Below are 14,182 nucleotides of genomic sequence, written 5' to 3' on the forward strand. Positions count from 1 at the left end.
CCTTCCAGATCATGGAGTGCGTCGGAGCGGTGGCATATCGACTCCAACTCCCGCCTGAGTCCTGAATCCATCCCGTCTTCCACTGTTCTCTTCTTCGAGCTCATCATGGACCGAAACCAGCCGCACATGATGTTTGCCCCTTATAGTTCCTGGATCAGCAACCTCTCCGACAACCATTATGTTTCCTCGACGTTAAACTCGATCAGTCGACAACACCACCCACCCTGTTGATCCTTACACAATGGGTCGGCGAGCCACCAGAGGATACTTCTTGGGAGTCGTGGTCTGAACTACGCGACACCTACCACCTTGAGGGCAAGGTGGATTTTGGAGAGGGAGGTATTGTTAGCACCACCCACCAGATAGAAGAAGAGAAGACACGTTCAACCTCATCGATGCTGGTGGTACAACCCACGAGACCAGCACGAACTAGGGCTAGGCCACTGCGCTTGCAAGATTACCACGTAGATGGGTTACCATATTAGCTTATGATGTAATAATCATAGTAAGAAGGAGCACGTGTGAGTCAGAAGAATAGACACGTGTATGAACTGTAGTAACTCATTCTGTTAGACAGTTAGCTCATTCTGTTAGGCAGTTACTGTGCCAATGATTGGCCATAAATACTAGTAAAACCTATAATAAAGGAAGGAATGAAAAGATTAAGCCATTTTGCTCACAGGAGTTTCCTCCCTTCCTCGAATAAGGGTGAATATACCTTCGTCTACATCCATATTCATTGCGCCTTCCCCTCCCCGCCACCGTAAACCCTAACATAGAGACTATTTATTTTTTATCCATAAAAATGATAATAATTACCAAAGAATTTATAACAACTCGTGAACATTCCTCAATCAATTAAGGCAGACTCTCTTGGTGTGAGATGATATTTGTGATCATTTGTTTGTTTTCTAAATATTTTAAAATAAGATTAAATAATAAATTAATATTGTTATTAAATTATTTTATTATTGAATAATTATCTATTTAATAGTATATCATTTGATTATGTATTGTTATGTTTTTATTTTAAAATTATAATTAATTTTAATATTGTTATTAATGTTTCTTTTCAAATGAATTTTACTTAGATGTAACGATTCTAATTAAACTCGTATAATCCATATTTTACTAAAAAAAAGTTAAAGTATTACTGCCAAAGATTTTGTCACTAGGATTATTTTTATAACTAATACTTGTGTTACTAAATTTTTACTGACGATTTTTTTAAATGACATAAATTATTTTATTACTATTGTTAAGTTTTTTTTTTTTTTTTTTTAGTTTCTAAATGTTTGTGCAGGTCCTACTGCCTGAGCCTAATTTCATCCAGTCACGCATGGTGGGCTATATATGTAGATATAGACTAGTAATTAATATTGGTGATGCTGGACGAAGAATACTGAGTCTAAGTGACTAATTAGCCGTCAAAATTAATCGGATCACTAAATGTGGTAACTAATGTCTAATGTCTCGTTGAAAATTTCTGTACTGTAATTTTAGTGTTAAATAATCATATATATATATATATATATATATATGATATAGCTTAATTAGAGTATGTGATAAAATATCAGTAAAATTTATAATTTTATACAAATTGAATGTTTTAGTCACCGTCCATGGCCAGTTGCACCTAATTGGTGTTGTGTATAAATAGTCACCTATCCATGTAATTTACTACCCGCCAAACCATTACAAAACTAAACACCCAGCTACCACATTGTCTAGTATGGCTCTTAATCTCTTAATTTCAATCCCATTCTTTTTACTCTTTGTAGTGAATCCATTTCACTTTGTTGAGCCAAGAACCTTAGAAGTCTCCGAGCATCCATTCACCAGAACTCTCCGAAAACTCAAGGACATCAACAAGGGACAAAGGGTGAGAGGCGTGGGCGAGCTCAAAAGCTACCTAAAAAAATTTGGCTACCTAACAACAAATGACAATTCTTCAAACAACAACCACTTCGACAAAAACGTTGAGTTTGCTCTCAAAGAATACCAAGTGTTCCATCACTTACGTCCCACGGGTCGTGTGGATGCCGAAACCATCAAAAGAATGGGCCTCCCACGTTGTGGTGTGCCTGATATTATCACCCCCCAAAACCATAAGCTTAAGGGGTTGGTGATTCTTGCAAACTATAGCTTCTTCTCGGGTTCACCAAAATGGGAAGAGTCTAAAAGGGCACTAACCTACACATTCGTATCAAGTGCTAACGTGTTGAGGATGTATGATGTGAGGCTAGCAACAAGGAATGCCTTCCAAAGTTGGGCAAGAGCCTCTAACTTCACATTTATGGAAATGCCAAGTGAGTATAATAACCTAGCTAACATAGTCCTAGGGTTTCATCGTGGGGACCATGGTGATGGGTACCCATTTGATGGGCCGGGCCAGGTTTTGGCCCACACTTTTGCACCACAAGATGGTAGGTTGCATTTTGATGCTGATGAACCATGGAGCATTGAATCAACAAGCTGGAATGTAGGACCAGGATGGAATGTGGGTTGGGATTGGAGGAGGTGGGTGCGTCCTAGATGGCAAAGCCGAAGGACCATTGATTTGCAAACCGTGGCTTTGCATGAAATAGGTCACCTTTTAGGGCTAGGGCATAGTAACGTTCCCGGCTCCATTATGTATCCCTCTTATGAAGGGGTAAAGAGGGATCTAACTCAGGATGATGTGGATGGCATACGGGCTCTATATAGATTGCCCAACTAGAACTTGAGAAATGTTGTTCCACTTGAGTTTTGTGAAATAGTTGTCAAGTGTAACAGCTAAGCCTTGGTGGGTTGTTAACTTAAATTGGTTAAGTAGTGTGTTTCGTAACAAGTTGATTTGCATTGATCGAGGTTTCTTGAATCAATAAGTAGGTGCTTTTATGTTGGTTTTATTGTTATTTTATAGTGACTGTAGATTTCTAATGTCTTACTAGCTATATGCTTGAATGCTTTTATCTTAAAAGCAAATTTACTATAAAACTTATTGTAAAATTTCCAATTCAACATAAAAGTTACTTTTTATCATATTCTATATAAAAAGTTCTAAGCGCGTTGAATGAAACAACTTAATTGCAGATCAATTATTTTTAACATATATATGATGTTTTCAAGAACTAATCACAAAGTAGGTAAAAGAACAATAGAATAAAGCTAGGCTTAATTATATTTTTTCCTTCAAAGTTTCACATTTTTTTATGAATCTTGTCTCCCAATTTATAAAAAAATCGCAATTTGTCTTAATTATGATCATTTTTAATACATTGAGACAATATTCAATATATATCGTAAATTAAGAGGCAAATTTCACACACAAAAAATGTTGAGAAAAAATTTATGAGATTGTAATACTTTGGAAGTACAATGAAACCATAAAACTAAACAAAGTAGAAAACTAATAATAAACTAGATAAATTACACAATCAACCAGATCGAAAAGTAAATAAAGCAAAAAATAAAATAAAATTAGTTAGTAGCAAGAAATTAAAGGATTAGTAGGTGTTAATAGACGATTATAAATCAATTATAATGATTAGTTTAGATTATTAGTAACTTATATATTTTAAGTCTTAGAGGTAGAATAATAAGCAAAGTTTTGACGGTCTTCTATTGTGACAGAATGAATAGCAGAGATTACGCAAGATCAAGCAAGATGGGATTAGAAACACCTCGCCAAACGCAAGAACAGTTATATTATTGTTTTAGAAGCCATGATTGATGCCTCCTCCCCTACCTTATTTTGTGTAGCTGAAAGAGCTTGACAAATGAAAGAAACTGCTTGATTTATTTTCAGATTAAATGAGATTATAGGAGCTTGGAGCCGTGTTTAGTGATTTAAGCTTGTTGAGAATTTGTGTGAAACAGAGAAGAGTTCCTGAGGGACAAAAGATAAAGAAATGAAGGAATTGAAATATTATTTATAGTAGGATCTAAGGAATTAATCTTAGTTAATTAAATCAACGTACGAGTTTCTCCTTATTACTACATTATTTCCTACGTGAAAGGAGGAGAACCACAAGTTGCTACACGGTTATACTTAATTTATTAAAAGGCATGACATGCACATAGGTTTGTAATAATAAGTTTAGTTCCTAGGATATGTTTAGTTGAGCTTTTTAGTTGCTTTACAACTTGTTTAGACATTAGTTTTAATCAAAACCATATTTTGCTCAAGGTTTGAACGGTGCATTAATCTGCTAAAGGATAAGAGCATTAAAGAAGAGCATTAAATTTTAGTTAGCTCACCGAAACTCACGTACGTGTATCCTATCCATTATTTTTTTTAAAAAAATTTACAAATAGTTTTATATTAATACAAATTCTCGTTAGATTTAATTTTATCCATTAGAGGGAATATTTCATGATTCCCACGTTTTTTTTTGAGAGCACGGTTCCCACGTTATTTCATTTTCTATGGCTTTTTACAAATAGTTTTATATTATTACAAATTTTCGTTAGATTTATTATCATTAGGGGGAATATTTCATGGTTCCCACGTTTTTTTAGAGCACGATTCCCATGTTATATCTTGTGATTCTTATCTACTAAAATAAGTATCTGTTATAAATCGAGAAAAACTAATGAATAAATAAAAAATAATTTTACATTTCTAATCTTAGTATAAATATTACATTGAAAAGTTTATTATAGTTGTTAGTGAAAAAATAATTAATATGATATTGTTTTACAATATTTTTTTCTTTAAATTTGATGTTTATTTTGAGATGGAGGAAGTATTATTTTATACTATTTTAGTGATTAAGGTACTAAATTAAATGTAAGTGATGACTTTGGTCTAGATTTATTCTCCTAATTCTAGATTAGTGTATTTGAATTGTAAATTAATAATTTTATTCTCTATTTAGAAATTAACTAAGCTTAATCGTACTTAATTAATTATTTCACCAATTAAGATTAATTTTTATTAATCTAAGTTAATTAAGATTAAGCAAAAAATGTCTAATTAGACAATTAAGAACTTAAATTACATAAAAACAAAAAAATTACATAATAATAATAATAATAATAATAATAATAATAATAATAATAATAATAATAATAATAATAATAATAATAATAATAATAATAATAATAATAATAATAATAATAATAATAATAATAATAATAATAATAATAATAATAATAATAATAATAATAATAATAATAATAATAATAATAATAATAATAATAATAATAATAGAGTACTTAAATTTGCTAAAATTGATCTCTTCTACAAATAAATACCTTAAACATTACTCCCTAGATCTCAAAATAATTGTTGTATTAATATTTTATCCAAAAATAAGTTAGTTTTTCAATGAAATATTGATTGTTTTTTTTCCACAAATACACCTAATAAATATCACTTTATCTTTTAATGTAATATTAATAATAATATGAATTTTGTAAAGTTATGACTTTTTTTCATTTTTTTTAAGTAGGTGTAAAATAATCTAGGATTACACTTATTTTCAAATATGGAGAAAATATTTCCATTCAAATTCATCATTAAACTTTATGCCCTTGAAAAAATTGATATTTAAACTTTAAAAAATTTTGTACATAAACAACTTAATTTCAATGTCATCTCAATTAATTCTTAATTTTTACCCTTTCTGTAAATAGTCTCTTATGTCAAACGAGTTTAATGTTTTTCTTAAGGAAACGAGTATAATATCTATGTATTGTTATTATGTGTAAAAACTATATTTTCATACGAAATTCATGGAGGTTTAAACTTTAAACTACTAGTAAAGAAGAAATCTCAACCATTTATTTATTTTAATAACAAGAAATTTTTGGTTTTATTTCTCTTAATCAATTTTCCAAACACTAAAACATAATAATATTTATAATTAAAAATAAAATAAAGAATATTTCATTTTTTTATTTTATTCTTTTCCAAATTCATATTTTTATTATATTTTAAGATATGAAAAAAATGAATTGTAACAAAAAGAGGAAGTCATGAACATTAACGAATACTTGACTTTTAAGACAAATAATTTAACTCTAACATTATAGACAGAATTATTTTATTAAATAAATTTCCAATTATATAAAAAATTGTGTAAATCGTATGTTTTTAGTCAATGTTGAAGGCAACAGTTGCACCATGGTATGTGTATAAATAGCCATGCATCCATGCAAGAGAATACCCACCAAACCATTACAAAACCTGAAAACCCTAGTTAATTACACTTTGTCAAGTATGGCTCTCAATCTTCCCAAACTTCCCATCTTGTTCCTTTTACTCTCTAGCATGATTCTATTTCCCTTTGTTGAGCCACAAGCCTTAAAATCCCCTGCAAATGCATTCGCTAAAACTCTTCAAAACCTGAGGGGGGTTCACAAGGGACAAAAGGTGAAAGGCGTGGGCACACTCAGAAGCTACCTCCAACATTTTGGCTACCTAGCAAACGGCGATTCATCGAACGACAACTTCGATGAAATCTTCGAGTCTGCTATCAAAGATTACCAAGGGTTCCATCACTTGCACGTCACTGGTGTGGTAGATGATGAAACTATCAAAACATTGAGCCTCCCACGTTGTGGAGTGCCTGATATTGTCACCAACCCTAACCCTAACCCTAATCCAAGGGGGTCGACGGATCCTGAAAACTACAGCTTCTTCCCGGGGTCACCAAGATGGAGGAAATGGGCCCTAACCTATGCACTATTGTCGGGTGCTACCGTGTCGACCATCAGCGGAAATGCTGTGAGGCAAGCAATGCAGAATGCCCTACAAAAATGGGCTCAAGTCAGCAACTTCACGTTTACTGAAATTGGAAGGACCCCAGCTGACATAGTCTATGGGTTCCACCGTGGCAACCACGGTGATGGCTACCCATTTGATGGGCCGGGCCGAGTGCTGGCCCACGCTTTTTCGCCACAAGATGGTAGGTTACACTATGATGCAGACGAACAGTGGAATTCTAACGATGGGTCAAACGTTGATTTTGAAACAGTGACTTTGCATGAATTGGGTCACATTTTTGGGCTTGGACATAGCAACGTTACTGGCGCGGTTATGTTTCCCACTTATGCAGGGTTAAGGAGGTTTCTAAGCCAGGATGATATTGATGGCATACGAGCCTTATATGGCTTTTAAGCCAGGATAAATTGTTGCCAATTAACTGTAGCACGTGTGTTAATTGGCTATTTGTTAATTAACTTGGCTGCTAGCAAGTTGCATGTATTAAGCAATAACTAAATAAGCCACCACGTACACTTGTTACGGTAATATCCTTGTAATAATGATCAGCTACTTTAAAATAAATAATTGGTTAAAGCCCAACATTACTTTTTCTTATCATGAAACTGATAGAAGAACACGCAAAAGTTGGTGATGAAATGTAAATTCAGTCAAACGAATCATATTGGTACAATCAGTCCATTACTCATACAAGGATACACTCATACGAGGTTATTGGAGTAACTAATTCGGGCTGTAGCTTATTAGTTAACTACCTGGTAGCAGTTAGGATAAATAACTAACTGGTCAATTATTAGTTAATCCATTCCTTAAAATTCTGCAAGGTAATATACTAACTGTGTAAAAAAAAAAACTAGTTTCTATCATTTTTCCTATACTTGATTTACCTCTCTTGCAAAGTTTTAAATTAAGCAATAAATAAAGAGAAAAGACAATTAAAGGGGCTCATTTTAAAAAAAGTTGGACTAACTAAATGAATTCAAATAAAGGGTTCCTGAATCCATCCATTTTTTTTTAATCGGAAAAATAGATAATATTAAAACGGTACAAGGAGTGCCATAAACCCATATACAAGAGGATATTGATTCCAACAAAAAACTTACCAAGGTTATATACTATTTTACCATCCTCATGTAAAAATGTATAATAACCCCGGTTACAAGAATAACCCAACCCTATTGCAACAATGAGCCTAACAATACTTTCCATACAATAGTCTTTACCCACCCTTTAATCAACCATCTTCAATAGAAACTAACAATACTATAGATGCCATCCCTTTAACTGTTAAGCACCACCCAATACCAACCGGCCTTCATAAATAAACCTGCCCCCTCTGTTTCAATAAATTGCCTTAAAACCAAACATGATTCACGGCTCAAAATTGACCACCTTATACGTAGCCACACAAACCATGCATGTTGCGGTGACAACACTGCTACCTCCAATATAATATCACCACCACACAATATCGATCACGACACATGAAATTAGCTATGGACTAATTTCTTCCACCCTCTCAAGCAAGCATGCTGCATGAAATTAGTTATGAGTCCATTCATATATATTGTTCAAACTTCAAATCATTAAACTGATAAAAAATTCAAAATCAAACAAATTGTTAACAAAACACACCATGAAAAACTATAAAGACACGTTTTGCTAATTATTTGGTTCAGATTCCAAAGTTAAAAAGCAAACTAAATCAAATCGAATCACTAACAAACGCTTTTAAAAACTAATAAATACATATACAAGGTTGTGTTTTAGGATGAGATTTAAGTCTTTGAACAAGTTTTTTTAATATTAAATCTATTGTTAAGAAATCAACGCTTTGATATCACTATTGAATAATCAATACTCTCATAAATAAAATTACACATATCTACAAAAGATCGTGAGAACACACACAAAGATTACACCGTAAAAAAATAATAACAAACACAAAAATTTAATGTGGTTCAAAACCTATTTTCTACGTCCACAAAATAGTCTCAAAAAGTATTTCACTATCACAAAAATGATTATAAGATTGTAACTTTATTTATAGTGAAGATTGTCATCAACTATAATAAATAAGCTCTCTTGAAAATTGAAACAAAAATAATTTTCAATGTATCCATTCAACTAAGGTTCATCTAATAAAATGCAATTTTTTACTTTGTATTTAAGTCATCTAAACCTTAATAATAAAAATCAATTCTTAATATACATACACCTTATCTTTTGGTTTGAAACTCTACCGTAGATGACTTTCTAGTTAACATTGTTCCACACCCGCTTTATGACAGGTCAAGGTTTAACATAAGGTTGCTTTTCTTGTGTGAAGACTGGAGGGTGTTTCTTGATGATAGATTGCCCACAAAAAGTAACTTGCTGAAGAGAAATATCCAAGTTAATGAGGGTGATTTTAATTGTCCTTTTTGCAGCTTGGAGGAGGAGACAACTTACCATTTATTTTTTACATGTGGTAAGCTAAAATGCATTTGGGATGGACGGTATTATCAGGCGGGTATTGCAGCATTTTCCTAGTGCAGGATATAATCGTATTCATAGAGATTGTTGGGTCAGCAAGGTTTTAAATATAGATTGTGTTGTAATTTTTTGGCATTTGTTGATATCACGACAAATTACGAACATATACGATCGATGTCGTTCCAATTATGGTTGCGTTACAGTTGCAGTTGTTTAAAAAACTTTAACGTTGTGGTCTAAATCACGGTCGCAAACCCTTTTTTAAAACCTTAGGTGGCCGGTGGTTTGGTGTGCAATAGTCTGGTGTATTTGTAAGCTTAGGAATGCCTATCTGTTCAGAGGTCTTGGGTTGGATATCCAATCACATAAAACAGGATATTTTGTTCTTCAGTTAGTTGGTGTTGGATGAAATCCTCTGGTTTGAAGTTTAATAATTCTGTTTCATCTAACCTATGATGGGGTGGCCATACGTGGTGCAGTATTATTAATAGTTTGCTGGGACGGTGGGTTTTATCTAATACTCTTTGTCTTATTTTTGTAGCTAAGGAACCTACCTAGCTTAGTAACTTATATATTCTAAGTCTTACAGGTAGAAAGTGCTCTTCCTGGATTCATGAATGTAACATGCAGCGTGTTATAGTAGAGCTCGATTGCAAATATGTAGTTGCTTAGATAGTAATAGTTCCAATTTATTCACAAATGTAAACAATTGCTTTTTCACCTTCCAAACTTCAGTGCATTTTATTCGTCAACAAGTTAATTAATCAAGTTGTTCATTCTCTTATAAATGCATCTAGATATTATTTAATTTGCTAGTCACCATATCTTTGACCATGATGTTATTCGTTGTATTGAAATATTTTACATTAATGAAATGATATAAGTCTTTCTTAAAAAAAAAGTTACATTACAACAAAATAGTATTACAAAAGTCATCATAAAGGTAAAGGATATGGTTCTCCATATTCTATATTGCAAATCCACTTAATATAAAAATGAATTTGAATCTTAATATAAAAATGAATTTGAATTAATCATATAAGATATAAGATTGATTGAATGATTAAAAAAAAGATTGCTTTCAATTCCTTATCTTATCATCAAGAATTGGGAAAGTTTCACAATCACATTCTATTACACATTGCAATGAACAATTCTTGTCTTCACATATAAAATTCTTTGCTTATCTCATTCAGTGTTTGGATGCATGAAACTTAGATAAAGTAGGAGCTCGCACAAGAACCTTTATTAATTATGTATGCTCAAATAAAAGGCGAATCCCTAACATTTTCTTGCCTCCATTTCCTATCTTGCATCTAACGTTGTGATGGAAAGCTCATTAATTTATCACAGTATGGGATTTGCAAATAGAGAATTTCAGTCGGGTGTAACATCTATTTCAGTGTAAAAACCAGGAACTTTTGGCTTTGGCAATAACTTATCATAATTCAACAATAAAATTTAAAAACACTGATGACATGTCTAACCTATCTTCTGGTCTTTGTTGCACGTATAATAAGGCTACTTGTATGCATCATATGACTTCCAAGGACGTGCATTGTTCTCCTAATACTTCATCCAACAGTAAACCTCCCTGCCTTCTGCTCATAATTTCCATGCCTAGGTGGTGAGAATTAAATTAGTTGGAAAAAAATATTTCTTTATACAAATTAGCAACATAGTCAGATTAATATGCTTACACATGTCCTATTAGATTGTTATAGTGTTCTGGGTCTGAAAATTCACTGTTTTTCTTCCCACTTAAAATCTCTAATACTATCACACCATAACTAAAGGCATATTATTTCACCGAGAAATGCCCGCGCGCAGCAGCATACTCCAGAGGCATGCAACCACTAAAAATTAAATTTTCAAAATAAAAGAATGAAACCTTGACAGAAAAATATCAAAGAATCTTAATCAAATAGAAACTAACTTTGTCGCAGCTGCCCTATTTGTGTTTGCCTCAACTTGATCTCCCAAAAAGGATTGAGTCAAGCCAAAGTTTGATATTTTGGTATCCAAATTTACTTATAGTCAAATACACACATTTAGCATGGCAGTTACAGTTTTTATAATTTCCTAAACTATAAATAAGAAATAGAAAGATTAATAGATGTTTAGAATACATCATAAAGGCTCCAACCAAAAAACATAGTAGTCCAAGTTGTGGTTGGGCATGTACTCATAAAACAACATTTTTTCTTCTTCTCCTTCAATGTGATTATGGTGCTGAAATTTTGAAATCAATGCAACCAGTGAGCTTTATTTTAGCGGCTAACTCTTTCCCATTTATCATTTTGCCGTGAAAAATAATTATCAACTATAGTTAGAAACTTAGAATATTTTAAAGGAAAATAGAAGTTTAGGATATCAGTTTTTCTTATCACCTTGGATACCTGTCCAAATCAACATTCTCCAAACAAAGATGGAAAGTTTTTAGTGGCATTAGATAAGACTTGCAAAGTTGACAAATCAATGTTTTCCTTCTTTATTAGTATATTTTTGTAAGGCTTGAAGTAAATTTTTCTTGCAACCCCTGATTGGTGAGAAATAACAATAGTATGTAAACATGACGTAATCATAAGTAACTACAGACAAAGTGTAAACTAACATTAGGTTACTTGAGAGAATGATATAATTTTTTAAATGACAGTTTAGTAACAAATAAATAGCATTTGTTTCAGTTTTTAAACTCCTTGCTTGAGAGAATGATATGAAATTTTTTTAATGATAACTTTGTAACCGATGAAATGAATTTGTTTAAGACATTAAAGAGTGGTCAAATTGAGAGACACTTGATGCAGAGATTTCATTCACGGCATGGTCCTGGTTAAAAGGGAAAAACAAAAATTTCTCTTACTCTAATGCATTTCTGCTGGGTTATGCAGGGACGGTTAGAAATCTTGGTGGTGGCATTAAAAATTCAAATTAGATGGGAACGGATTCGAGGTGATTTAGTTGGAATTTAGATGCCAGGTTTTTTTGGAATTTGACGTGGGATTGAATGGTGGTGTAATTGTAACTCAGGGTATGGTGTATCTCCACTACGTATCAAGTATGTAAGATGCCATTCTCTATTGGTTAGTAAGCATATCTATTTTCTATGTGGATAGATAATTATCTAACCTGTAACAAGTGGTATATAGGGGTGCTCATGGTTTGTTCATTCAAATAATGATAATCATAACTAATAAATAATTAAATTATGAGCTGTATCATAACCAGTTTTGTATATATAACTAGTTATATAATCAATTAGGGAGCTGAATGATAGTGAGGGACAAAAGTTAAAGATTAAAGGAACTAATCTATTTATAAAAGGATCTAAGGCATTAGCCTCGGCTACAACCTCTAACCACATGTACTACTCGGACTCAGCGAGTCCTTGTACTTAACTGGCCGACATAGTAGATTACTCAGATTCAAAATATCCAACAAATTTAAATAAGAAATTAATGATTGAAAATTTTATTTTCTAGGAGAAAGATAAAGATAAATTCTTATTACCATAAGCTATTTATTATTAGAGAAAATATATGATAACATCATATATTTTTTTATTTAGATTATCTTTGCAGGGAGATTGAGATCAAATAATTCAATTTCATCTCTATAAATAGAGATCATTTGATACGAATAATGCGATTCTAATATTACTGCTACACTACTAAGAAACTAAGAAGGAACATTAATGGAGATAATTATTCTGATTCCTTATTTATTCCACTTCTTTTACATATTTATACTACTATAATTAATAGAATTATCACTACCAACAAACTAGTGGAATGCTGTAACAAACTCAGGAAGATTCTACAAGAACTTGGAGCCTTCCCGCAATTGGAACTCAAATGAAGTCCTGCAAGTAAGTGGGCTTCTTACTCACTCTTCTTGGCCTGTTAGTAGCTTTTGCAATGTGGCCTGTGTGGTGTTCTGTTGCTGAATTGCTATCAACACCCACCGCTCGAAAAATAACCTTGTCCCCAAGGTTGGACAATAAAAAAACAAGTGGAAAACAAAGGTGAGTTTAGGAAATAAAAGGTACGTAAGTGAAGTGGCTTTGTTTGTGGGATGGTTTGTGTGTGACCCGTGTCATGGAGCAGTCAAGGAAGGTGTTAAACACGGTTGCGGAGATGATGGTGGAGGCGATGGCTTCGGAGGTGGTGGTGTATGTGGTGGCAGTCGTTGACGTCGATGACGAACGGAGCAAAGCAGAGTCTCAGTAGCGAAGAGAATCCAAATCCAACACGGACGAATCCGGTGCGCGACGACAGCATCCCCGAGCAGGAAGATGTCATTGTCATAGGGGATCTTGCGGTAACAACGGGGGTTGGTGCGGAGCGGTAGAGGCCACAACTGGATGGACTGGAAGTGGCGATTGATGTCGGCACGATGGTGCTGCCACATGTTGACGGGGAAGTCGATGGTGCTGGAATCGATTCCAATAACAGGATTATCTCGTTGTCCAGCCATGGGAGGAGGCACGTGATAGCGAGGCGGAGGAGGGTATTGGCTGGGGTGGTAAGAAGTAGCGTACGACGGAGGAGCTGGCGGTGGCGGTGGTGGTTGTGCTGAAGGAGAAAATAGTGGCAGCAGCGGTGGTGGTGGTTGTACCGAAGAAGGAAACGGGGAGCCTTGGCGGGAGATCATGGTATCTAGTTTGAGGATAATGAGATCGAGTTTGGAGAGCATGGAGGCTTGGAGCGCGTCTAAACAAAGATGAGATGCATGGAGATCGGAATCCATGGAAGTTTGGGCTACGACAAGGTTGGCCATGGCGGCGTCGAGGCGAGCCAGGTTGGCGATGAGAGAAGGGGCATGTTCGGCATCTGCCATTGAAGAGCGGCAGAGAAGGGCAGGTCAGACCAATTGATACGAATAACGCGACTCTAATGCTACCGCTACACTACTAAGAAACTAAGAAGGAACACTAATGGAGATAATTGTTCTGATTCCTTATTCATTCCACTTCTTTTACATATTTATACTACT

General features: G+C 33.7%; 2 protein-coding genes across 2 annotated transcripts; both read left to right on the forward strand.

Annotated features, from left to right (window-relative positions):
* The first annotated feature begins 1,696 nt into the window (after positions 1–1,696).
* On the forward strand, positions 1,697–3,074 carry LOC114398161 (metalloendoproteinase 1-like). The gene has a single exon (XM_028360321.1). It carries the CDS (start codon positions 1,733–1,735, stop codon positions 2,717–2,719), a length of 987 nt encoding a protein of 328 aa, XP_028216122.1. The 5' UTR covers positions 1,697–1,732; the 3' UTR covers positions 2,720–3,074.
* Positions 3,075–6,173: 3,099 nt separating this feature from the next.
* LOC114399057 (metalloendoproteinase 5-MMP-like) lies at positions 6,174–7,259 on the forward strand. Its single transcript, XM_028361158.1, has one exon. The coding sequence runs from the start codon at positions 6,209–6,211 to the stop codon at positions 7,106–7,108; it is 900 nt and encodes a 299-aa protein (XP_028216959.1). The 5' UTR covers positions 6,174–6,208; the 3' UTR covers positions 7,109–7,259.
* The last annotated feature ends 6,923 nt before the right edge of the window (positions 7,260–14,182 follow it).

The sequence above is a fragment of the Glycine soja genome, chromosome 19 (genome assembly GCF_004193775.1).
Source record: "Glycine soja cultivar W05 chromosome 19, ASM419377v2, whole genome shotgun sequence".
Classification (NCBI taxonomy): domain Eukaryota; kingdom Viridiplantae; phylum Streptophyta; class Magnoliopsida; order Fabales; family Fabaceae; genus Glycine; species Glycine soja.